At 45.2% G+C, this 27197-nt stretch overlaps 1 protein-coding gene across 3 annotated transcripts in view; it reads left to right on the top strand.

Moving 5' to 3' along the window:
• COL16A1 (collagen type XVI alpha 1 chain) overlaps positions 1-27197 on the top strand; it is an 831382-nt gene that overhangs the window by 276854 nt on the left and 527331 nt on the right. For all 3 annotated transcript variants that reach the window (XM_086955641.1, XM_086955640.1, XM_086955639.1), the window contains exons 5-7: positions 4212-4335; positions 6837-7112; positions 8323-8403. In XM_086955641.1, the coding sequence (XP_086811767.1) occupies positions 4212-4335; positions 6837-7112; positions 8323-8403 (481 nt within the window). The remainder of the gene's footprint in view (positions 1-4211; positions 4336-6836; positions 7113-8322; positions 8404-27197) is intronic.

Below are 27197 nucleotides of genomic sequence, written 5' to 3'. Positions count from 1 at the left end.
CTCTCAATCGCCATATGAGAAACTCGACTACTAATCCCCTGGATGAGTTCTGGCAAGATCAGCCTCATATTGATGCTTGAATCGGCACTTCGCTAGACCATATCTTGCCCTTAAAAATTCATCACTCCACTAGATTCCATCCCCCAGCCCTATGGTTTACTGAGGAACTACATATAGCAAACATGGGCTGTAAAAGTTTGGAGAGGGCTTGGAGGATCAACTACGATGACTCCACTGACCTTGATTGTAAAATAGCTTTGAAACAGTACCACGGTCTCTGCAGTCCAGCCAGCGCAACATTTTACTCAGATCAGATCACCTCGGCTCAACATTGTCCTGAGATGCTCTTTAGAATAATAAATAAGCTGTCTGACCCCAGCAGGCCTGCCCCCATGTCTGCTTTATCCCAGCCAACGTGAGGAATTAGCACTGCACTTTTTGAGCAAAGTAAAGAACATTCAACATTCCTCGAGGGAGATATCTGGGGAACCTTCTAAACTCTCCAATTACTAGCCACCTTCTGCCTACCATTAATAATACCCACCAAGCATTAGACACTTTGGATGCTCTGGATCTGCCTTCATTTGTGACCCAGGCTCAAGCCATAAGATTGTGATCTCCTAAAGATCTCATTTCTGCAGCCAAGCTCTGCCTCTTAGGCCCTGACATCATGCTTCCTATGGTAAGGCTACTCAACTGCTCATTGCAGGAGGGAGTCATTCCTCAGTCTTGAAAGCATGCTATGGTTCTCCGTATTATGAAGAAACCTAATTTGGATCCTTTCATCTGGTCCAATTATAGACCCATCTTGCCGCTCCCCACTCTATCAAAAGTAATGGAAACACATGTTTGTAAACCACTTACAACTTTTGTGTAAGCACAAAGTTTTCTTCATGACTCCCAGTCAGGTTTATGAGCTGGGCACAGTACAGAATCAGGCCTCCTCAGGGTCACTGAATATCTTAGGCGACTCCTAGATGAGGGCAAGATTACAGTGCTTATCGTACTTGATCTCAGCGCTGCCTTCAACACTGTGTCTCTTGACATGCTCATTTGGAGACTGGCACAACTGGGGCTCCAGAGAACAATACTTGCCTGACTATGCTCTTTTCTAAAGGGCTGAATCTCTTGGATTTCTCCAGTAGTGATTCTTCCAGGTGTCATGAATTTACTTCCACTTCTGGGGTCCCACAGGGCTCAGTTCTAAGCCCAGCACTTTTCAACATTTAAGCTTGCCCATTGACAGACCTGGTGGGAAGTTATATTCTAATGCTATTCTCCTATGCAGATGATTCTCAAATCATCTTTTCTTTATCATCCAATCAGGACACAACTCTGTGTCACTAAATTCCTGTCTCGTTCGAGTAGCATCTTGGATGAATATCAACTCTCTGAAATTGAACTGAGAAAAAACTGAGGTGCTGGTGCTTGGTACGAACCCATCACTTGGGGGACAATAGCACTGGCAAGATGTCTTAGGCAATATTCCTGTCCCTGCTGCTAAAGTTAAGAATCTTGTGTTCTTAGTGAACTCTAAGTTCTTTATGAAGCCTCAGGTGGCAATGGTGTCAGTGGCTTGATTCGCCAACTGAAATTGCTTCGGAAATTCATCTGGATTCTTCTTATATCTGCTCACAGAACGGTCTTCCAGGCACTCGATCTGTCCCGCCTTGATTATGGTAACATTCTGTATTGGAGGTTGATAAGGCCTCCATAAGATGCATGCAGGTGGTGCAGAATGCGGCAGCCAGACTGATTTATAGGCTGCCAAAACATGCTTCAGCCACTCCTCTTCTCTGTGAGCTTCACTGTCTAATGGTGGAGAAACGCATTATGTTCTTTGTTATGTCGTTAAAGTAAGGACTGAGGTTGCCCCCGCCACATCATCAGCTTGATAAAATTGTGTCAACCTGCGTGTTTTTTGCGTTCTAGCTACCTCTCTCTGTACACAGTTCCAAGGATTAAACGATCCAATATGGTAGGTTGCTCCTTTGCATACCACGGCTCAAAACTCTGAAACGCCCTACCGGAACATATGAGATTCCACCCTTCATTGACTATCTGTCTCAGACAATTAAAGACGCGCCTTTCTGAGCCAGAATCACTCTTGCCTGTTGTTGAAGCGCAATTAAACCCCGAGTGGGTAGCTTTCACACTATATAAGCTTCCTAATCTAATCTGATCTAATGTTCGACTGCTGCCTTGAGTGGACCTTTTGTTAGGTTTCGCCAGCAGACAGATTTAGCTGTCTGGTGTATATATTTCTATTGCACACAATACCCTTATATTCAGAGGGATTTGGTTTAGCCCATTGCTTATCATTGGTTGGCTTTTTTGTCAATCTCGTTTCCTTGTTTCCTAATTGACAGCTTTCCTTCTCGTGTATGTGCGTAGCTATTTTCAAGTCTTTCTCATTGGATTCATTGTATCTAGGGCTCCCGGTTTTATGGTTTTTTTTTTTAACATTTCCATCTATATTTATCCATATTTATTTTTGGGCTTTCTTGTTTGTATTCATTCATATTTATTTTGTGTTTTGAGAATAAATGGAGTCGTAAAAAGTACCACATTTATTTAACTCTTAGACGTGCACTCGTACATGGATGCCCTGTTGCGCCTAAGAAAGTCAAGCAGCCACATATAACAAAAAGCTACATCCATAAGTGCATATTAGTGTTATACTACAAATGCATGTTAACATAGGCCTGTATTTAAGGAAATTCGATCCTTTTTTGTAAGTCCCCATTCTGTTTGTCTGCTCAGCTTTTGCCTGGAATTCATGAAAGACAGCATGGTGAGTCACTCATAAGAAGCACAATTTTCTGTATTTTTCTGTTTTTAAAATAAATACAGACAGGAAACACATTGTTTTCTGTCCGTAATTATCTGTAAAAATCGGTAAAAACTGAAAATTAAGAGCCTTAATTGTATCCTTCAAGTTCTTACAATCAGGGAACCATTTCTTTTTCTTTCAGCACTCCATGAAAATGCATGTGTCTCTCTGTCTCTCTGTCTCTCTCTCTCTCGCTCTCTCTCTCTCTAATGCTTGTTTTGCTTACATATTTGCCCCTTTCCGTTGTGTTTCTTCACCTACTTACTTTCTCCATTGTCTTTTCCTTCCTGCTCTTCCACTGCGTTTTGCCCCACATTACTACTTCTGTTGCTATGCTGCCCTTCCAGCCTCTTCCATTGCTTTTCACCACTTAGCCAGTTCTGCCACGCCTTTCAGCTCCTGTTCTCAGGCTTCTCGCCAGTCCTCCCCATCCATTCCCTTCTTGCTTATTATTTTTCGTCTTGTAAAAAAACACAGCCGCACACAGTGACCTGGGTTTGTGCTCCTTGATTTTCGGACTCCTCTGCTTCCTTTTTTGCCTGCCATCTTGGAATAGTACATAAAACTTACAAAAGAGCCAAAATGGCTATTGGTGCATTACAACATGTTCACATGTGTAGTGACATCACAATGCCTGTGCCAATGTCGATCTTGGAATGATTTTCTTCCACAAAATCTATTTCAAAATGGCTACCCACGCATGCACAGGTGTCCGGACACACCAGCAGCCATCTTGGAATGGGACTTTTTGCAAGATGCTTGCCAGTGCATCTGTATGCGATTCAGATGTTAGCCACTTGAAGTTTTTTTATGTATAAGTTTTCCACTGTGCTTTACAGATAAGCATTGGCAGATCATTAGCCAGGGCCGGACTGGGAACCACAACCGGCCCTGGCAAAGTCGAAAGGTGGAGGAACCGGGGGTGGTGTGGTAGAGGGGGATGGTCGAACAGACTTGTCTATTGGGATGTGTAACTACACCCAACAATGTGGGTTACTACATTTTGTTGACTCAAACCCTGATAAGTGTTTTGTGAAGCTTTCTCCAAATCAAATCAAGCTATGTGGGGCAGGTATTCACTTATGTTATGCTATTTTATTTTTGGTATAGCTCATGGCTCATCCCCGAAGGGACATCTCAGCACTGTTGGGTAGGTAGGTGAGGGAAATAACTTATCCTCAAATATAGATTTATTCAGCTGAACATGCATAGGAATTTTCATGGTGGTCCCAGTCACTTAAAGATATCATCCCAATTCGGAATAATTTGGGTCAACGCCAGACAGATGCCCCACCCCCCTTCAAGTATTCAAATGCTCAAGTAGGTGGTCCTTTTTCTACAAGGTTCTGCGAGTCACATTCTCTTTCTGTCTTTTCAGACAAGTTTTCCCTCAGGGTTTACCAGATGAGTTTACAATGGTGTTTACGCTACTGCTGAAGAAACAGACAAGCAAAGAAAACTGGTACATCTTCCAGATCAGTGACCAGGAGGGCTACCCGCAGGTAAGGCTGCTCCAGGGCAGGTCAACTGAACGTGTCATGTTCCCTGCTGCTCCTATACAAGATGGCACTGCCTGCAAGGCCGTAATTTGTAGATGTACGGGCCTATATCTTCACCTTTTTGGGCTGTGTCACCAGTCATTCCACTCAGTGATCCTCTTCAGGACCAATGGAAAGAATATTTGCCAATTCTATGACTTTGCTTCTTTATTCATATGCTTTCCTTCTTTTGACTTTGTAAGGTGTATATTTCTGCAAGAGTGGAAGTGGTTTGAGGCCGTCTATGGCTGCAACTCAATCTGTTTAATACCACATATGCAAGTCACGCCAGTAAAAGTGTATTATACTGCTAATGTCTTGAGGCTGTACAAGCTATCACTAATTTTGCACTTGTGAAATTGGTGCATTGTGTGGAGGGTTAAAGCCATGCTTGGAAGAGGTGCTCTCCCACTGGAGTTCCCAAAGAGCAGGTCCTCTCCCATATGGTGATAAATCCTATTCCCATTTGAAATGCATTATTCTAAGAGGAATACCTTCAACATATATTAGAATGTCTTTCTCCTCACTCTTGAAGAAGTCTGTAGCTTTTTGGCCTTCCTGTTGTCTCAGAAAATAGTCAAAGACGATGGTTTCCTGGCTTTCCTATGAATGCCTTTTAAATTCTTCACCTTTTTATGTCTCTCAGAAAATACTGTTGGGATTATTTAAATCCTGGGAATGGATTGCTGTAGAGACCATGGCCTCTGGTTCTCTGGTACAGCACTGCAGTCTCAATTTAGAGATCCTTGCCTGGTAGGAGGGGTTAGCCACCGCTTCAATTTAGCCAGCAGGTAAAGGCACTAAACTTTTGTCGGTTGAATGCAGTTCAACTTTGTATTTTTACAATGTTCGGTGCACCTGCTCAGACTATTTTTTGCTTTCTAGAATCAAATTCCGAAGATGAGAGTTTGTTTCTTGAAAACCAAAAAATAATGAAATTACCTGCAGGGGCTTTATCTCTATGCACAGTGAGCCATTGTGCATGTTCCTTACCCAGGACGCCATGCCTTGCATGATGCTCCCAGGTAGGTATGATTACAGATGGTCGTACAGCAGAGCAACCATCACTTTAATCTGAAGGCCCTTTGGTAGATGGGCCATCAGGCCAAAGGTGTATGCCAAATTGATGGAGCCACGCTTTTGCCAGTGTAGACTAAGCACATCCCCTGATCCTACATAGAGCGGGGGAACCGTAAAGTTGGTAGGGTGTCAGCACTACAGACTTTCGGCAGTGCTACTTGTTTGCCAAACTCTAAATTACCCACTTTTTGATTATACGTAATCTTCACCAAACAAAATTGTTACATTGTTCTTCATGTAGAGGGCAGTGAAGAAGAGCATGATGCTGAGATCCCACGGGGGAAAAATCCTTAACATCGCGGTCAGTACAGCGCGATGCTGTTACATTGCGGTCATTACAACGACCGCGATGTAACCACGCTATGCCATACAACTCACGTCTTTACTTCAACTTGCGCTAAATGGCGTGCTAACATTACAAATAGTGTAGTTTACTATCCCAACACCTTCCCTACTGTTAAGTGGACTGGAGTTGGAACGGTAAATTAAATTTTTCTAATGTTAGCACGCCATCTAGCATAAGTCGATGTAAAGACTTGCGTTGTAATGGCATAGCGTGGTAACATCGCAGTCGTTGTAACGACTGCGATCTAATGGCACGCATTGTACTGATTCGCGTTATAACATCATACATCCTTAAGATAATAAAATATCACTAGTAAGATGTAGTGCACTTTTTCTTATGTATAGTACTGTTACCAAATATCTGTCAGTCACCATTGCTATACTGCAAGGAAAGTGTTTGAGAAACTTAATTTGCTTCCAATCTCTACTGCTGTTCTACTAATCTGGACATTTAGGTATGCATAACCATCAGCCTTGGTCTTTGCATCCCTCCTCTCCAAGATTTGAGGCGGAAAATTGTAACACCTTCTCTACAGTAGATGGCGTAGTAATGAACGATTACCTGCAAGCCTCACAGATCTACACTGATTTGAGGATGCATATTGATATTAAGGTTTCTAGTAGAGAGTCACATCAAATTGATTTTATATGTATATTTTAATGAACGTAAAATTACGAAATCCTGGTTTTGTCTTGAGGCCAGGAGGGGCATTGTCAATAGAGTTGAAAAATGTATTATATACTGAAAGGAGATATTGAATCCCTGGGTTTGGTTTACCTTAATCAAGTTTCCAAAGCAGTGTCATGGGACACGATCTGAGTCAGATCTAATGCAAATCTGTTGCAATTCAATATTCACTCTATCATAAAGTTTCAGAGGTTATAAACCTAACCTATAAACTTATTCTGTGTATGGATGTTTTATCTGTTCATGGAGTGGGACAGTAGGCTATACTTAAAATGTTGATTTCAATTTCGTGTGATACAATGCATTCATATTGTTTGTTTACATCTAATCAAGATTTGTTGTCTGTACTCAGATGTCTCTGGGGCTCAACGGGGAAGACAGGAGCTTAGAATTCCAAGCCAAAGGACAGGACCAAGAAGTCGTCGGATGCATCTTCAGCGGGGACGGTGTCTCCTCGTTATTTGACTTGAAATGGCATAAGATTGTGCTCAGTGTGCAGAACCGAGCGATATCCATCCATATTGACTGCAGTTTCATCTCCACCAAGCCCATTGAGAGTAAACAGCGTGCTGTAGCAGAGGGACACACCATAATCGGTCTGGATTCTACACAGGGCACACCAATTCACGTAAGTGATGCCTTGGAGATTGGCTCCTTTTATTACCAGGTTCACATGCTTGCTTAGAGGCAATTGTAATAGAAGGGCAGTAAGAGTTGCCATCTTATAGAGCAGTAAACTGATCAGATCTCACTGAGCACTAGGTTTGTCATATCTACCTTTAATCAAATTGGTGAAGATGCAATACCCATCTCTCATCCAGGAGCAGACCGGTTCTGCTCATCTTCAACAGTAAAATGCAAATTCTATCATCCTCTATCTAGCAGTAGGAGAAATCTGTCTACCTCTCCCCAGGAGTGGTCTACCTGTAAATACATATCAAGTATTTAATACTCTCCTATTACCAGGAATAGGCACATTCAGTTGACTTCCCTACCAGGATTAAACATGGCCACCTCTACCCACCATGTCTTCAAAAGTAAAGAAGGCCTAGCCACCTCTCATTGGGACTAGGCAGGTTTGTGCCCACCATTTTCTAAGAGTAAACAAGGTGTACCCACCTATTACAAGGAGTAGATGGGTCTGTCTACCTATAACCAGTATTTATTAGGTGTTGGCCATTGCTCAAAGGAAGAAAGTAGGTTATGTTAATCTGAGCAAGTATAGGCAGGATGTGACATCTTTCAAATTGCATATTATCACATAGGAAGTGTTGAGGTTCCACCCCCCACTGAAACTGTAGAAGTCAGTTTCTGTTCATCTATCACCAGCAGTAAGCATATTCTATAACTAGTTACCAAGCAGTACTGGACGTTTGTCCACTTCTCACCAGGAATAAGCTGATTCTGTAACTTGTCACCAAACAGTTTGCAGTTTTTGTTAAGCAGGGGGAAATAGACGTTGACCTCAACTCATCCTGGAGTCGGAGCAGTGAGGTTCTACCCACCTCTTACCTAAAGTAATTAAATTCTGTCTACCTCTCACCAGGGCTAGTAAGATTCATCCATCTCTTGACAGGAACAACAGATGTGCCCATATCTCACTGGCACTAGCTAGTTTTGTCTATCTTTCACCAGAAGTAAATGGATACTGTATTGTTGTCATCAACAATTGGACAGGCCATTTTTACATTTTCTTAATGAAACGGAGCAGCTCATGACCGTTTCTCACTAGTATATGACAGATTCTGACCAGTACTTACAAAATAGCAAATAGGTGTTCATGTCATTCCAACTCTTTTAAGTGTATTCTTACTACCTTCTCTGTCCTTCCTCCCTAGTTTGATGTTCAGCAAATTCACATCTATTGTGACCCAACGGTGGCCATGCAAGAAGCCTGCTGTGAAATTTCTATTGGTGGGGTGAGTATGTTGACACTGAAACAACATGTGCTCATTCTTTGCAATTGCTAGATTCCTTATAGGGGTCAGGCTGGGTTTTGGTTTGTTGAAAAGGTTGTCTGATTTTGGTGGAAGGTTCTAGCATGTTTTAGGTAAATGATTGTGCACAGTATGGCGTCTAGTTAGTCTGCTGTATATGAGTCATAGGGTTTTGGTAAAATGGATTCCAATTTCTAATGGAAAGTTATTTCTGGACATTTCCCATCATCTGAAGCCCTCGTTTTTTCCTCACTCTTTGTGACCGCTGCAGCTGTCTGACCTACTGTCAAAACAATGGGAAAGATGAGCAAAGCCACAATGTGGCCATTTCACATCCACTTAGGTTTTATCCCTGATATCCTATATCTACGGGTTAAAAGGGGTGATGATATTGGGATGCCGGAGCCAACCATTGTGAGTCTCCTTTGTGAATAATATTTCTTTTCCAACATACCAGTTGTGCTGAAGGCTCTTCGAATACACTTTGAAGACTGGAAATGGTTTCCACCTTTTATCCATTGATGCACATGACTTTCAGAATGAACAAAGACACCACAAATTACATGATTGCGTTGAATTCATATTCAGGCAGGTGAATACTTCTTGGATAAATCGAAATAGGCCTATCAAATATCCAGTTTTAATATTTTTTTGTTTTACTACATTTAAAGACTTTTACAGTTGTTCCACGCTAAAGACTAATGTATTGAATGTACAATATATTGAAGCACCCAGCGATCTTGGTTGTACTTTGAAAAAATAAAATTAAAAATATTTAATGTGAAAAAAACAAATCAGCAGAAATCCGAAACATATTTATCATACTTATGAGCAGCAGTTGGTATCAGAGTGGGTCTAATCAAAGCAACTCACAAGCCTTACTCAATCAATCAATCAATTAGGATTTGTAAAGTGTGGCAAATCACCAGTGGGGGTCTCTAGGCACTGGAGTTGCTAGCTGCTTCAAGGTTTTCTGCTCATTAGAACATCCAGGTCTTGATTCCTTACTAGAATTCCCAGAGCGATGAGGACGGTCCTAAGGTGGAAGTGTAGGTCGTTCAGGCTTTGCCCGCTAGGTTGGAGAAGCAGCGTTCTCCGCTGTTGGCTCAGTGGATTTAGAGATGTCTGCGAGGAAGAAGAAAAGGGAGGTGGTTGGTTGGTGGAAGGTCATTTGTTTGTTGATGTATGCTGGTCCTTCGTTGTGCAGGACCTTGTTTGGGTGGCTTAACAACTTGAACTGGCATCTCTTCTGGATCGGGAGCTAGTGTAGCTTCTTGAGGTGTGGGGCGACTTGAGTCCACCTGGGGAGGTTGCAGATGAGTCTTGCCACTGAGTCCTGTATTGTCTGTAGTCTCTTCAGGAGGCATGCAATGTGATGTGACAATACGGCTCAATGAAGTCAGTGCCTTTTGCAACATTTCAGAAACACGAAGAACAAGACCTTCTCCCATTTAAGGGGCCTTATTTTTCATTTCCTTTCAATGTTTGCCTCTTTTTGCTAGAGGCATATTGCTGCCTATTCTGACTCTGCAGTGGATGAAATGCATCACCTGGGTGACAAGGATCAATCTCCATGATATATGCAAGGGATGTCAAATCTCACTCAGAAGGTCTGTACTGCATGCCACCATACGATTTTAAGAAAATACAAAACTGTTGGCCACAAAGTTCTAGACTCTTGGTTTCTAGTCTTGATCAAAATTGAAGTGCAGCTGAAGTGTGATTTCTCCTCCTATGTGTATAGACACAAGAAGAATAAAAACATCCTAACTTTTCTCATTCCTCCTCTTCTTTGAAAGAAGAAGAGGAGTTGTCACTGGGATGGGTACCTGGTGTAGCATATTCTTTCTTCAGAGAAAACACCACGATTAATGCAGAACCCTTTTCCCTCAAATGTGGATATTTAATGTAGGTTTTGTTAGTGGTCTCTGAATCAGTCCAGGAGGTCTGTGACATTATTAAAAAGGCAGAAAGAACACAAAATCACAAAAAGCTTCCAAGTCTAGCAGCGAATTCTACTAAGCTATCCAGGGAAGAGTGATAAGATCTCTATTGATGTCTGTGAGAGTGCACAGGAGAGAGTTGACAGCTTGTCATCCATTGTGGATGATGTACATTATGAAGGTCAACACCTTTTAACCTCTGCAATTCCAACTCTTTCTTATTGGCAAATCTAGTACATGGCAGCAAGCTGAATATGTTCTGAGTGGAAAATTCCACCTCTCTAATTTGGCCTTGTTTTAGAATTCTTCTCGTTTTTCAGTGGTTGAGGCTATGGAAGAAAAAACATTGGACATTTGTCCTGATATAGCAGAGTCAAGAACACAAGTCATCACCTAACCTTCAGTCAACTATCTAAAAATCAAAGCCTTTCTCCCTTTATGATGCCCTGGGGGAGCTGATATTGTGTATGTGGCAGAAACCTTTCACATCCCTGGCCATCGACAAATAGGTTTCCAAAAACACCAAGTGGCTGTAGATGGACACAGCTGTCTTTAGTTCTAACCTTTCAATGTAGAGCATGGTAGTTCAGATCTGTTCTCACGTTGGTTTGTTGGTCTCTCTCAACACATCTCCTCAAGAGATTGATGATTGAGGAGGAAATATGTTCTGTCAGAGTTTGTCCCTGCACATGAGAAACTCTGCTTTGCTGTTGAACAGAATCTCATGTTACAGGGAGGGAATAGCCGAAATGGCCACCCCTCAAACCCTTGCTTGCCGTAACATATGCAAAGGTCTGTTGAACAACTTTAATCAATACTAATATTATAAAGAGAGAGCCCAAACCTTTGAGGCGGGTAAGCTCAGGAACCACAGCGCCAATCACAACACCCAATACAGCATTGGAAAGGACAGTTTCAGCAGATGGACATAGGCTATACAGCAGCCCACCATATACATTAGAAGGGTAAAAGCACGTTGTGTGACAAAGTAGTCCGTTGAAAGTAGCACCGGCTCTGAGGTGGGCGTGTACGTACGATTGGAGTGTGTGAATAGCGTTCTATCCCTGTGTACGCCGTCGGGTGACGTATGGAGTGTGTGAAGAGCGTTTTATCACGGCGGCTCAGTATGCCGTCGGGTGACGTAGTCGCGGCGTGTGGCGTCTCAGTGCATCACGCCATGTTGTGGATGCAGAGCCCGGGCACGAGAGCCCAGGCACGATGTGCACGGCAGGACGGCAAGAGGCACATATCGCTGGGGCAGACTGTGAGGCCAGAACTTCAGAGCAGGTACACACGTGTCGGCGCCTGCACATATCGCTGGGGCGCATTCGAATTGCACACATGTCTGTCATACCCGGTCAACGTACTGTGAGGCCAGAACTTCAGAGCAGGTACGCACGCGTCGGCGCCTGCACATATCGCTAGGGCACATTCTAATTGCACTCATATCTGTCATACCTGGACAACGTCGGGACAGGCTGCTAGTCTAATTATAAGGAGGTTTATAAACATGCACGCATAAGACACGCACACGCACACCACACACACAAACACACTTTGACTGAAAAAAAGGTTAAAGCAGAGTTATATGCAGGTCTTCTAATAAAAAAAGCTTCTGTTTTAAAAATAAGGAAAACACAGAATTTGACCAATTACACATAATTGCCCTATGTATAACTTGCACTGCCTCAGATTTCATATGTCATTAATGATGTAATACTTGAGTTCATAAACAGAGCATCATAATGGGGCAAGTTATACTTAGGTCAGTTACATATAACTGGTGAATTTCTGTGTTTTTGGTTTTAAGCTGTATTCATTTTATTATTAGAAGATCCATGTATAACTCCACTTTAACCTTTGGTTTTTCAATTAAGTTCTAAGTTTTATTTTAAACAAGTTAAAATCTTACTACCTTACCTATGTATAACTCCAGTTTAACCTTTGGTTTTTCAATTAAGTTCTAAGTTTTATTTTAAACAAGTTAAAATCTTCCTACCTTACCTATGTATAACTCCAGTTTAACCTTTGGTTTTCTCAGTGAATTTCTATATAGTTTTAATGGAAACTAATATCTTAGTACGATATGTCTGCAGCCAATCTCCCACTGTGCTTTGGCCATGCATGACAGGCGGTTGATTGCAGCCCTGAATCCAATCCCTGACAGCTGGCCAATCCCCACCACTCATGGCTTTTGTGTGTGTGTCGCATGGAGTTGGCCTGTGGCCAGGCCTTGCACCCAAACCTTTATGGGCAGCCAATCTCCCCTAACTGTCCACGGACCTCCACCCCACATTATCCTTTTTTGTAAAAAAAGGGTTCTTCATGAGTCTTCTTGAAGCCAAAGGGGCTGTGCTGGTCCCCATGAAAGTCCAACAGGACCTTGCTGAGAAAAAACATATGTGTTTTAATTTTTGCTCATTGGGCAGTCCCAGTGGCCCAGAAGGATTAGGGTTCAGGATTCCCCTTCCCTGCCTCCTTCTATGTGTTTTTTATTTATTTCTCAAAACTCAGGGACTGAACATTTCTTCTCATGTTGCGGCCAGCCAGTCTCGTCGCTTGGTCCCATGGCAGTAAAACGAGAGCAACAAATCAGAGCGTTTAGTTTTCCTGGTGGAGTCCCACTGTACCCGATATCGCTATTTTTTAACCTTCATTTCTCAAAAAAAACGGCTAAACAGGTTTACACTAAATCACAAAAAGTACAGTTCCTGAGTAAGGATCTAACTTTCTGCCAAATTTGGTGTAATTCTGCTCACCCGTTTTCTGTTCAGGTTGCATCTTCACAGAGCATTGCTGTATCACTGATGCATGTGCTGTCCTGAAGCTGTGATCACTGTGCCGTACCGTCACCCAGGGCACGACTGATGTCACAGGTTTCTGTACCCTGTCTGATGCCTGGAGACATTTCAGAGGTTAGCACATTTGTAGGAAGATAGTGTACTGAGGCAGGGCTTTATGTAGGGCGTTTCCCTCCGGCTCACAGACTTGCTGGGAAGTAAGTCACGTCAAGGTGTTGGTGTGTGCTGAGGTTGTAGGTGGTTGTTTATAATGGGCAATGACTGAGACTCCTGAGCTGAGGCTGAAGGCAGCTTCAGTTTTACCACTGCCAAGGTTTTCAAAAAACATGCTCATCCTATTCTTGACTCCACTGCAGATAGCACAGAGCAATGGCCAGTAGTGCTGAGGGTAATTGTGATTCTATGTGACAGTATGTGAAGGAGGTACACACCTGTCGAAATATTGTCTCGGTGAAAGTAAAAGAAAATGCAGTGTTTACAGGTGAGTCGGTCCGTTGCGTGCATGTAAGATGGTGAACGGAGAGGTGCAAGAGAGTACATGCGGGACAGAGAGAAAAGAGGGTGCTGAAAATGAAAAAATGAGTTGTGAGATATGCAAATGGAGCGTTTTAAAAAGATGTGGGGAGAAAAAATACATAAGTGTCTAAGAAAGTTAGAGACTTCAGAGGAAAGTGTTGTGAAGGAATGAACAGAGTGACTGAAACACTCTGAAGACAATTACCCCTCCCAAAGACCTTAGTAATGTTTAATTCACAGTCTCATATTTTCAGAATTGTAATATTTTTAATTCTTATTACTCACAAGAAAAAGTAATTGTTACTTATTTATCTGATACTGTTGACAAGCATTGGCAAAGCAAATAGATTTGGTCAGAGTCAGAGACGTTTAAGGCATGGGTAAAGTGGGCTCTGGCCCAGGGCCCCACTCCCCACTTTTTTCATCCATCTTAAAGCTCTGTACTGAAGGCAGGTAAGTCGTTCCTTAGTTGCGGAGTGAAGCAGTGACGTTCACAGACCCTGACTGCCTGGGCTGTCCGCCCGGGTGAGGTTAATAGGTTCCCCTCACATCCCATTCTTACTCTTGCCTGGTACCCTAGCGGGATCAGACCGCTTCCAGCCGGCTCCAGCTGCTCGCACTCGCCGTTGCATACACATTGAATCATGTTTCCTCACAAGATACTTTTTGTCAGCATCCAGTGCATCCTCGGGAAATCCTGGTGAGCGAAGATGAATCCGCAGATCTTAATTGGCCGCTATGGGAGCTGCACAACACTTACCCTTTGATCACTGTATGAAAACCTCCGATGTCACAGCGGGTGACGTTGTTTCTTCAGTGATAAAAGTGTTTTAGGGAGAAGTTTTTGTCCTTTGGCTACAGAAACAGAAGCATCACACCTTTGCGGTGGAGAAAGGGCTCGTTATTTCAAAATACCAAAATACGGTTCTATGTTTTGTCTTTTTATCCTTGGCTCTTTACATAGAGAAGTGTTAGATGGAACTAATATTAACCAATCTAATATGGTACTTATTTCACTATTCTAATATGGATGACTTCACCAGTTTGGGAGCTAAATCGGTGACGTAACAGATAAACCCATCTCCGCACTAAGGGCCAGATTTACAATTACTGGCGCATCCCTGCATATCGGCAGGGATGCTCCATTAATTGTGCGCTGCAGCTCCGCCACCCTTGATGCGCCGCATTATAATGCGGGTCACCATGGGGCAAAAACGGCACAGATGTGTCACGTATCTGTGCCGTAAAAGCGGCGCATTGCTGGAGTTGCGTCGCAAGCACGACGCAGCTCCAGCAATGATCAGGGGGGCCCTATGTGCACAATGCTGCATCAATCCTTACGCCTGATTTGTAGATTTCACTCAGCAACTTTCGGGAGGCGTTCCTGCGTCGGAACCCCTCTCCCTGAGATGGTACGCCTCTTCTGGTGCAGGGCTTTACAACGTGACGCATCTGGGAGATGTTGTAAATTCCCTGCACCATGGCCCATCTTTTGCGCCACCGCTGCGTCACAAAAGTGACGCAACAGCGGTGTAAAAGCAGCGCAAGGGGCTTGTAAATCTGCCCCTAAATGCTCAAATCAGTTAGCTTTATTCAAGTATACAGGCTCGGATTTAAGGACCCCTAGTTGAGCTCAGAACTATCATAGACTGGATAACACAAGTATTGGTTTTAAAATCTGAGGTATACCAGGGTTGTGATGTCACTTCCAATGATTTCATTTCCTGTGGCAGTAGGGGGCATTATTTATGCAGAGTATGCAGCTACGTGTACCCTGGTCATAAAGTGACTGCTTGTGGTGGAGAGGGGGCGGGTGGGTTGTGTGACACAGATTGACACTGTGTGACCAATTGATGTCTGCCTTTGGGGGTCGTAGGGCTGGTGGTGTGGGGGGGGGGGGGGCAGAGGGGCAGAGGGAGGAGCCTTTTTTCTAGGCTCCCAAACGTCCGTTCTGCTTTATCCAGAAAGTGGTTCTGATTCTGAAAACAAGGTGCGTAACCTCGCAGTCCACTAACATGAGAGTCATTTAATCAAGAAACTTCACTGGAATGATAAAACAGCACCATCAACACATCAAGATAATTACAACCCAAGTACTTAACAACTTAATAACTTAGGGGCTGATTACAATGTGGGGCGGAGTTACCTCCATCCGACATCGTCTCGGTCAAGGGACAACGGACACCCAGTAGCTGTCCCGACCGGCCCATTAGTATGCGACGGAACACTGTACGGTCGCATTCTTACATTTTACAATGGGAGCATGCATTTACAATATACAATAAATGACAGGGTCACATTAATAAATATAAAAAATTGTTCATGTTTCAGTCATTACGCTGTTTTAGTTTGATTCGGGTACCTTTGTGTTGATGGAACAATATCGGGCCAGTGATAACATTGTGGCAATGTATACAGTTGAAGCAGGTAGAAGTCCCATGTTTTTGTCCAATCTCAGCTTACTTTTTAGGTCTCGCTGAACCAATGCGTAAGCATTGCTCGGAGAGATTCTAGTAAGGCTTCCGAAAGGTCTTCCCAAACTGCGGATTAGGCACAGTTCATGTGAGCCAGAAGTGCATATCACCAGCCACATCGCACTCCATACATCATTTGTCTGCAAATTCAAAGCAAGCCGCTCCCCCGCCGCCCCCCAATCAGACTTCAAAGGAATGTGGTCCCACGGCGGGGCTCCCCTGCCCTTCCACAGCAATGCTTGGGCTCCTTCTGCTGCATATATTACACGCCAATGCCCCCCACGCTGCGGTCTACCAGGGTAGAGGATGTGCGCACGTACAAGTGGCGACACATTAGCACGTTTCCTGCTTCATCGCTTAACGCCTCAGACACAGCAGATGAGCACGCGTCTTGTTGGCGCCATATGATCACATCTCTTCTTTCCTTGCTCAACACCTCACAAGCAGGAAATGGGGGCGCGTTTCAATAGTGACATGTTACCACACCTTTTACTTTTTACCAGAACCACCAAACAAGGTTAATATATACACGCGACAGTTTAGTGTCAATGCGCTTTATTTATTTTTGTTTGCTTTATATAAGCGCCCTTAACCCATAATTTACTACCCTCCTTCCCCCAATACTTCTCCCTTTCCCTCTCCACGTCACCGCCCAGCAGCACTTTAGCCTAATTTTATACCGCATAGTACATTTCCAAATACAATGCGCTAAGCCCTACAAATGCGTTTTCTTTATGTAATGTTTACTTCATAAAACAGCTCCTAACCTATTATTTACTACCTCCCCCCCTTGCCCCTTTCCCTCTCCACATCCCACCTGCCAGAACTCTCACAACTTACCGCTCATATCTTACACAAATTATATTTACACATGCCCGCACGTTCTTTGCTCATAACCAACTACATACGTCTCCGGCATTACTATAATTTATCGCACCGCTTTACCCATTGCTAAACAACAAACAAAAAACCGCGCTAGAAATTATTACAAAGCCAAAGCCGTTCTGCTCTGTTATTCACACGCACAATACTCCTTTGCGCAGGCAATACTTTTCAATAAAGTTTTGTACATACTGCTTTTCATAAACACAAGAAGAGTCGATCGGAAAAGTGCTGAGCACACCAAAATGCGTTTTATTTATTTCATGTTTGCTTCATATAAGCAACCTTAACCCATAATTTACTACCCCTCCCCCACCATACTTGCTCATTTCCATCTCCACGTCGAACCCAGCAGCACTTAAAGCAAATTCTATAGAGCACACTGCATTCCCAAATGCAATGCGCTAAGCACAACAAAATACGTTTTATTTATGTAATGTTTACTTCATATAAGCGCCCCTAACCCCGGATTATTCCCCCCCCCTACACTTGCCCCTTTGCCTCTCCACCTTTACAACCGGAAGCACTCTTACAACTTACCTCTCATGAATAGCACAAATTATATTTACCATGCCCCCACGATCTTCGCCCATAACCAACAACATACGCCTCCGGAATTACGAAAACTTATCGCACCGCTTTACCGATTGCTAAAAAACAAACAAAAAAACGCGCTACAAATTATTACAAAGCCTTTCTATACTACACCACATACACGTACTCTTTATTCTTCGCTTAACTTACTGTTTATCAAACTTCTTCAATACTTTTTCTCGAAGCTTATCCGTCCCTTGCAAAACACACTTTATAAATGCATGCACAAAAACACTGAGTTTTTCTCACATACAACGCCTACAGTACCTCAGTAAACTCCAAAACAACCTTTACTTTTCCAAAACCTGTTTCTGCTTTCCAGTTTACTAATACCAGTCATCAATTATACAAACTTTTTTCTTACCCCACAGTCAAATGCAATCCTGCATGTGCCTTCTGTTTTTCTCTGTATCTTTTATTAACACGCACAATGCTTCTTTGCGCACACAATACTCTCAATAAAGTTTTGTACGTACTACTTTTCACGGACGCAAGCGGGGTCAATCATTAAAGTGCTGCCGGACGGTCACATGGGTAGGTAAAGAGGCAGGGTAGTACGTAGTAAAATATAAATTTCAGACGCTTACAAATAAATAAACATTTAAATTAAGAACACACACTTCATTGCGCATACTGCATTACCAAATACCATGCAGTACGCGCAACTAAATACGCTTTATTTATTTAAATATTTATTCCGTAGAAGCATCCCTAATCCATAATTTACTACTCCACATCCTACCCATCTCCCTCCCCATGTCTCCACCTAGCAGTACTGCCACAACCAACCGCCCCTGCATAGCACAAAATATTTTTACACATGCACCCACAGTCTTTGACCACAAGCAACAACATACGCCTCTGTTAATATACAAGAATTACACACACACTGCTTTGTCAGCCTACTAATTTATTAACAAACTCTTTCTCCTTTCAGCCTTACTATACGTTTTCCGCCCTATTTAAAGATATACCATTTACATCTTTCAAAGGCACACTTTTTATTAAGTTCTTTACTTACAAGTTACCTTTTAACGCTGCATACTAACATTTTTTCCCACTCTTAAAACACTTTACAAGTATACCTCATCCACAACTTACATCTTAATATTATCTACACATACTTCACCCTACAGCGACTAAACTTACCCTCCATTGTCCGCATGTAACGGCTCACTCACAAACACAGACTACAACAAACATCAATTAGCACTTTCAGATTTTACTAAACACTTTTTATTGGAACTCTCTCATGCCCCTCATCCATTATAAAACGTACACTACTTTTCATCTTCCTCAAAAATGACATATATAAATAAACTACTATATACATTTTACCTATTCTCGGCTAACATTTTCCTAACCACCTCTAACAACACTTCACTACAGTCATCAGCCACAATTCTATTTATTTTACTTTAGCACACTCTATAGCAGGTACTACAAAAGCTGTCGGTCATCACAATGCTGCCAGGCACTAACATACAGAGGTACAAACACAAGTGGGAGGTACTAAACTATAAATAAGAGCAGCTAACAAGCAAGTTACGTTCGATAAATATATCAAATTTGGTTACACGCACTGCATTGCATTTGGCAATGCAGTATGTGCGCCCCAAATCATTGTATTTCTTATCATGTTAACTTACAAAAAAGCGTACCTAATCAGCTTTTGCTACCGCCTACCCACCCTGCTATTCCCTCTCCCACGTCCTTCCCCACAGCACTCATTCTACCAACCGCTCCTACTGTGCAAAGAACAAGTACGTTCAAATCTGCACAACAATACTTCCCTCTACTTATTAACTATCAACTCCAAAATTCCCACACTTAACCGAAGTACATACAATACATCTCTTCCCACTATACAATCTTTAAGATTCTTGGCACAATGAATCCATTGCTAAAACCAACACCAAATACTATAACACAGTTTTACCCCATTAGCATTCACCAATAAACAGCATTGCAACTAACACACATACAAAGCTTTTAGATGCTTCAAGCCACATACTTAATGATTATAATTCACAAAGCTAACTATTTATTGTACTTTTTAATACGTGTCGCCCAAGCTGCTCAGCTCCCTCCAACACGCACAGAATATCTCCATGCGCACAAACTCAACGTTATGCACGCACATAGCGTCATCAGCAAACTCCGACAACAGGAAATGTGCACGTTAACGTCTGGCAGCGTAATAGCGCACCTGTTTCTATTTCCGGAGCGCGCGCACAACACCGTTCATACAACTTAAATCACATGAGACAATTTGCGCATATTGCAATACTTTTTTCACAAACAAATATGTGCATACTAATAGTACAAATACGAACCTTTTGCTTCATACAAGGCACACACTACATTATTGTGCAAAAACTTACAGTTTATACTCATCAATGCTAGTAGTCCAAGCTGCTCGGCTCCCCGCAACACGAACATAACGTCTCCATTATACCACTAAAGCTTGCAAACAGTCTCTACATGTTTGCTATGTATACAATGGAGAATGTGCAATGTTTATATACTGCATACAAAATTATGTAACATTTTTGTTCCTTCTGCCTTTAATATTAGGTCAGACAAATATATAATGCAAATAATGTTGTCCATTATTTGCTCTTCTTGTTTTAAATGGACAGTGCACAGATTGTCCTCCTCTAAACACACACCCAATACACACACCCACCCCCACACACACACACAACCCCCCACACACACAAACCCCCCACACACAACCCCCCAAAAACATGGACAACCCCACACACACACAACTCCACACACCCACACCCACACACACACCACACACACCCCCTCCACACACACATACACACAACCCCCCACACACACAACCCCCCACACACACAACCCCACACATACACAACCCCACACACACACAACCCCACATACAACCCCACACACAACCCCCCCACACACACAACCCCACACACACAACCCCCCACACACACACACAACCACACACACACAACAACAACACACACACACAACCACACACACACAACCACACTCAACCACACTCAACCAGACTCAACAACAACTGCTTCAAATATGTTCTCTCAAGGTTTCAAGCATTATTACAAATGTCACAAGAACTAAAAAGATGTTAATATTTCACTTCTGTTCTTGGATTTTCATCTCAGTAAAATACACTGAACATAATCTTCACAAAAGTTATTCACAAATGTTTAAGCTATTGCCATTATAAATTACAATAACTTTTATTTAAGTATTAATTATAAAAAATAAATAAAAGCTATTGTTATTTGTAATATCAATACATCTAATTCACGTAAATACAACACATATTGCATTACAAATGCTGTAGGTGTCACATTTGCGAAAGTTAAAACTATTGGCATTGTAAATGACAAAGCTATTAATTTAGCTATTTTCAAAACCAACACATATATACCAAAATTGTCATTTACAACACCAATAGCTCAAACTTTCCTAATGCGAGACCTATTGCATTGCAAATGCTTGTTTTTGTTGTGATCATTTTTTAAGGTTTTTCGTTGGTTCATATGCAAACAATGGTGGCTCCTTTAACAGAGTTCCAAAATCTGGTTCTCATTGTAAGATAACCCATCTCTTCCTGATAATGCGTTTAATTGCCATACTATTAGTTGAAAAGGTTGAAAGAAAGTTGTTCTCGTATGTAGAGATTACTCCCCTTTCTACATTGATTGTTCTCTAGACACATGGTGTGTCCTTTCCGGTGTTTTTTTTAATCATGGTTCAGTATATCATTTTTCTGTGAACCATGTGATTTGATCCTGCATTGCTGCTTGGAAATCTTGAGAATCAGACACTATCCTGTCGATACAGTAGAATTGTGAGTAAGCAGAATGGAAACATTTTGACAAAGATCTCTAGAAAATCGACAGGCAAGAAGGATTTTCTTCTCTTTTTGAATGTTCATTCTGAATCATTGAAACAACATTTGCCTTACGCACAAAATATGGCACCTGATCAGCAAAACTACAGTACTGTGAGGGACACGGCCTAGGTGAGAGCTTCCTTCATAGTGGAGAGATCCTTGCCATGGAGTTATGTAGGGGAGAGGAGTTGGCTTAACAACTATGGCGGTCGACCTCGAATCTGGGGAACTGGGTTCGAGTCTCGGCAATGACACTGAACATCCTGTGATTCTGGGCAAATCACTTAATCTCCCCCTACCTAACAAAAATTAATTTGTCCTCTTGTAATGCAACTGGTGCTATGTAAAGTGCTCTGATACCCGACTCGGGTCAAGTTCACGATATGTAAAACTCAGTAAAAAAGAAAAAAAAGGAGAGTGGTCGGTCCGCGCCTCCCACCCAGGAGCGGCAGTGGCGTAATGAAACTTGAGGAGGCCCCCCTGCAAACTACATGGAGGGGGCCCCCCTCCCATCCTCCGTGCCAGTCAAGAGCTCTCAGGCCAGCGACCCGCCATACTACAGGTGATGAGGGCAATTGTTACGCCATTGTCATCAATACAGCCGTTATAAGTAACACTGGATGGTGGAGTTAAAGGTTAGGCTTAGTCTGCCAGCAGGCTATCATAGGTGGTGGTCCATTCATTACAGATTCCCTGCCATCAGTACGCCAGGGAAGTTTGCCCAATTTTAGGTGGGTTTCCTGATGCAGACCCACTCTTCGTTCAGTTTTGACAAAAGTGCATCCACTGCTCCTTCTCGTTTCCGTTTTAAAACATTAGACAAAGCGACAATGCAGTATTTCAAAAGCAGATGTAAATACAAAGAGCACATTTTGATAATACATTTTTATTAGTAGACAATAGCAATCTTAAGAGGCATTGTATCGCTTCATACACACTGTGACCCCAATTCCATCACAGTCACTCTCTCTCTCTCTCTCTCTCTCTCTCTCTCAATGAGTCAGTTTCTCTCTCTCTCAGTCAGCCAGTCTCTCTCTCTCTGTCATTCAGTCTCTCTCAGTCAGTCAGTCTGTCAGTCAGTCAGTCTCTCCCTCTCTCTCTGTCAGTCTGTCTCTCTCTCAGTCAGTCAGTCTCTCTGTCAGTCAGTATTCAGACTCTGAGTCAGTCAGTCTCTACTCTCTCTCCACTCTATCTCTCTCTCTCTCCATTCTCTCACTCAACTCTGTCCACTTTAACTCCACTGTGTCTCTCTCCACTGTCTCTCCCTCCACTGTCTCTCCCTCCACTGTCTCTCTCTCCACTCTCTCACTCTCTCTACTCTCTCTCCAGTGTCTCTTCACTCTCTCTCCACTGTCTCTCCACTCTCTCTCCACTGTCTCTTTTTCCACTGCCCCTCACTCACTTCCTTCTCTCTCTCCACTCTCCCTTCTCTCTCTCTACTCTCTCTCCACTATCTCTACTCTCTCTCCACTCTCTCTACTCTCTCTCCACTCTCTCCACTATATCTCCACTCTTTCTCCACTCTCTCTACTCTCTCTCCACTCTCTCCACTATATCTCCACTCTCTCTCCACTCTCTCTACTCTCTCTCAACTCTATCTCCACTCTCTCTCCATTCTCTCTCTCCAGTGGTTCTCTCTCTTCACTGGCTCTCTCTCCACTGTCTCTCACTGTCTCTACTCTCGCTCCACTCTTTCTCTCCCTTCTCTCTCTCTCTACTCTCCCTTCTCTCTCTACTCTCTCTCCACTCTTTCTACTCTCTCTCTACTCTCTCAATTCTCTCACTCTCCACTCTCTCTACTCTCTGTCTCTCCACTCTCTCGCTCCTCTCTCCACACACTCTCTCTCCACACTCTCTCCACTCTCTCTCTCTCCACTCTCTCTCCACTCTCTCCACTCTCTTTCTCCACTCTCTCTCTCCCCACCCTCTCCACTCTCTCTCTCTCTGCTCTCTCCACTCTCTCTCTCCATTCTCTCCACTCTCTCCACTCTCTCCACTCTCTTCACTCTCTCCTCTCTCTCCACTCTCTCCACTCTCTCCTCTCTCTCCTCTCTCTCTCCACTCTCTCTCTCTCCACTCTCTCCACTTTCTCTCTCTCCACTCTCTCTCTCGCCACTCTCTCTCTCTCTCCTCTCTCTCTCTCTCCACTCTCTCATTCTCTCTCTCCACTCTCTCTCTCCACTCTTGCTCTCCACTCTCCCTCCACTCTCTCTCTCTCTTTGCTGTCTCTCTCTACTCTCTCTCCTCTCTCTCTCCACTCTCTCCACTCTCTCTACTCTCTCGCCTCCACTCTCTCCCGCTCTCCACTCTCTCTCTCTCCACTCTCTCTCTCTCCACTCTCTCTCTCCACTGTCTCTCTCCACTCTCTCTCTCCACTCTCTCTCTCCACTCTCTCTCTACTCTCTCTACTCTCTCTCCACTCTTTCTCCACTCTCACTCTCTCTCTCTACTATCTCTCTCCACTCTCTCTCCACTCTCTCTCTCCACTCTCTCTCTCTCCACTCTCTCTCTCCACTGTCTCTCTATCCACTGTCTCTCTCGCCACTGTCTCTCTCCACTCTCTCTCTCTCTACTCTCTCTCTACTCTCTCTACTCTCTCTATCCACTCTCTCTCTATCCACTCTCTCTCTCTCCACTCTCTCTCTCCACTTTCGCTCTCCACTCTCGCTCTCCACTCTCTCTCCACTGTCTCTCTCTCCACTCTCTCTCCACCCTTTCTCTCTACTCTCTCTTTCTACTCTCTCTCTCTCTCTCTCTCTCTCCACTGTCTCTCTCCACTCTCTTCCCACTCTCTCTCTCCATTCTCCCTCTATCCACTCTCTCTCTTGCTCCACTCTCTCTTGCTCCACTCTCTCTCTTGCTCCACTCTCTCTCTTGCTCCACTCACTCTCTTGCTCCACTCTCTCTCACTCAACTCTCTCTCTCACTCCACTCTCTCTCTCACTCCACTCTCTCTCTCACTCCACTCTCTCTCACAAAGAAGTGTGCATTGCCACGGGTGTCCACAGGAAATGTTTCCAGGGGGGGGGGCACATTTTTTACTTCATCACCATCCCCCTTGCACTCTTCTACCCTCTGCCTTGCACCCTTCTCGCCCTCTCCCTTGAACCCGTCTCCCCCTTGCACCCTTCTCCCCCTCTGCCTTGCACCCTTTTCTACCTTGCACCATTCTCCCCTCTGCCTTGCACCCTTCTCCCCTCTGCCTTGCACCCTTCTTTCCTCTGCCTTGCACCCCTCTCCCCTCTGCCTTGCACTCTTCCCCTCTCTGCCTTGCACCCTTCTCCCCTCTGCCTTGCACCCTTCTCCCCCTCCGCCTTGCACCCTTCTCCCCCTCCGCCTTGCACCCTTATCCTCCCCGCCTTGCACCCTTCTCCCCTCTGCCATGCACCCTTCTCCTCTCTGCTCTGCACCCTTCTCCTCTCTACATTGCACCCTTCTCCCCTCCGACTTGCACCCTCCTCCCCTCTGCCTTGCACCCTTCTGCCCTCTACCTTGCACCCTTCTCCCCTCTGCCTTGCACCCTTCTCCTCTCTACCATGCACCCTTCTCCTCTCCTCCTTGCACCCTTCTCCCCTCCGCCTTGTACCCTTCTCCCCTCCACCTTGCACCCTTCTCCTCTCTACCTTGCACCCTTCAACCCTCTACCTTGCACCCTTCTCCCCTCTACCTTGCACCCTTCTCCTTTCTACCTTGCACCCCTCTCCCCTCTACCTTGCACCCTTCTCTACTCTGCCTTGAACCCTTCTCCCCTCTGCCTTGCACCCTTCTCCCCTCTGCCTTGCACCCTTCTCCTCTCTACCTTGCACCCTTCTCCCCTCCGCCTTGCACCCACCTCCTCTCCGCTTTGCACCCATCTCCTCTCCGCTTTGCACCCTTCTCCTCTCTACCTTGCACCCTTCTCTCTACCTTGCACCCTCTACCTTGCACCCTTCTCCCCTCTGCCTTGCACCCTTTTCCTCTCTGCCTTGCATCCTTCTCCCCTCTGCCTTTCACCCTTCTCCTCTCTGCCTTGCACCCTTCTCCCCTCTGTCTTGCACCCTTCTCCCCTCTGCCTTGCACCCTTCCCCCTCCTCCTTGCACCCATCTCCTCTCTGCCTTGCACCCATCTCCTCTCTGCCTTGCACCCTTCTCTTCTTTACCTTGCACCCTTCTCCCCTATGCCTTGCACCCTTCTGGATCCCCCCACATGGTGCTTCTAACAAGAGTGCTTACCAGAGGGCACCATTTTGCTGCCTCATCCCTTCTCATATGAGCTTTGCCCTGGAGAATGCTCTCTCTGGGGGCCCTCTCTCCCACCCTTGTCAGGGTCCCAAGCAGTGCTCTGTGTTGCCTCCTGCTCTCTCTCTGGGTCCCCATCCCCGTCCTTGTCAGGGTCCCGAGCAGTGCTCTGTGCTGCCTCCTCTCTCTCTGGGGGCCCCCACTCCCACCCTTGTCAGGGTTACGAGCAGTGCTCTGTGCTGCCTCCTGCTCTCTCTCTGGGGCCCCCACCCCGTCCTAGTCATGGTCCCGAGCAGTGCATTGTGCTGCCTCCTCTCACTCTGGGGCCCCCAGCCCCATCCCCCGTCCTTGTCAGGGTCCTGAGCAGAGCTCTGTGCTGCCTCCTCTCTCTCTGGGGCCCCCAGCCCCGTCTTTGTCAGGGTCCCGAGCAGTGCTCGGTGCTGCCTCCTGCTCCTTCTGGGGCCCCCAGCCCCCATCCTCTCATATGAGCTTTGCCCTGGAGAATGCTCTCTCTGGGGGCCCCCTCTCCCGTGCTTGTCAGGGTCCCGAGCAGTGCTCTATGCTGCCTCCACTCTCTCTGGGGCCCCCAGCCCCCGTCCTTGTCAGGGTCCTGAGCAGTGCTCTGTGTTGCCTCCTCTCTCTCTGGGGCCCCCAGCCCCCGTCCTTGTCAGGGTCCCGAGCAGTGCTCGGGGCTGACTCCGGCTCTCTCTCTGGGGCCCCCAGCCCCCGTCCTTGTCAGGGTCCCGAGCAGTGCTCTGTGCTGCCTCCTCTATCTCTGGGGCCCCCAGCCCCCGTCCTTGTCAGGGTCCCAAGCAGTGCACTGTGCTGCCTTCTCTCTCTCTGGGGCCCCCACCCCCGTCCTTGTCAGGGTCCCGAGCAGTGCTCTGTGCTGCCTCCTCTATCTCTGGGGCCCCCAGCCCCCGTCCTTGTCAGGGTCCCGAGCAGTGCACTGTGCTGCCTTCTCTCTCTCTGGGGCCCCCACCCCCGTCCTTGTCAGGGTCCCGAGCAGTGCTCTGTGCTGCCTCCTCTATCTCTGGGGCCCCCAGCCCCCGTCCTTGTCAGGGTCCAGAGCAGTGCTCTGTGCTGCCTCCTCCCTCTCCGGGGCCCCCAGCCCCGTCCTTGTCAGGGTCCCGGGCAGTGCTCTGTGCTACCTCCTCTCTCTCTAGGGCCCCCAGCCCCCGTCCTTATCAGGGTCCCGAGCAGTGCTCTGTGCTGCCTCCTCTATCTCTGGGGCCCCCAGCCCCCGTCCTTATCAGGGTCCAGAGCAGTGCTCTGTGCTGCCTCCTCCCTCTCCGGGGCCCCCAGCGCCGTCCTTGTCAGGGTCCCGAGCAGTGCTCTGTGCTGCCTCCTCTCTCTCTAGGGCCCCCAGCCCCCGTCCTTGTCAGGGTCCCGAGCAGTGCTCTGTGCTGCCTCCTCACTCTGCTTGTCAGGTTCCTGAGCAGTGCTC

The sequence above is a fragment of the Lissotriton vulgaris genome, chromosome 2_1 (genome assembly GCF_964263255.1).
Source record: "Lissotriton vulgaris chromosome 2_1, aLisVul1.2, whole genome shotgun sequence".
NCBI lineage: Eukaryota > Metazoa > Chordata > Amphibia > Caudata > Salamandridae > Lissotriton > Lissotriton vulgaris.
The sequence above is the reverse complement of the archived record's forward strand: the minus strand, read 5'-3'. Positions and strand labels throughout refer to the sequence as shown.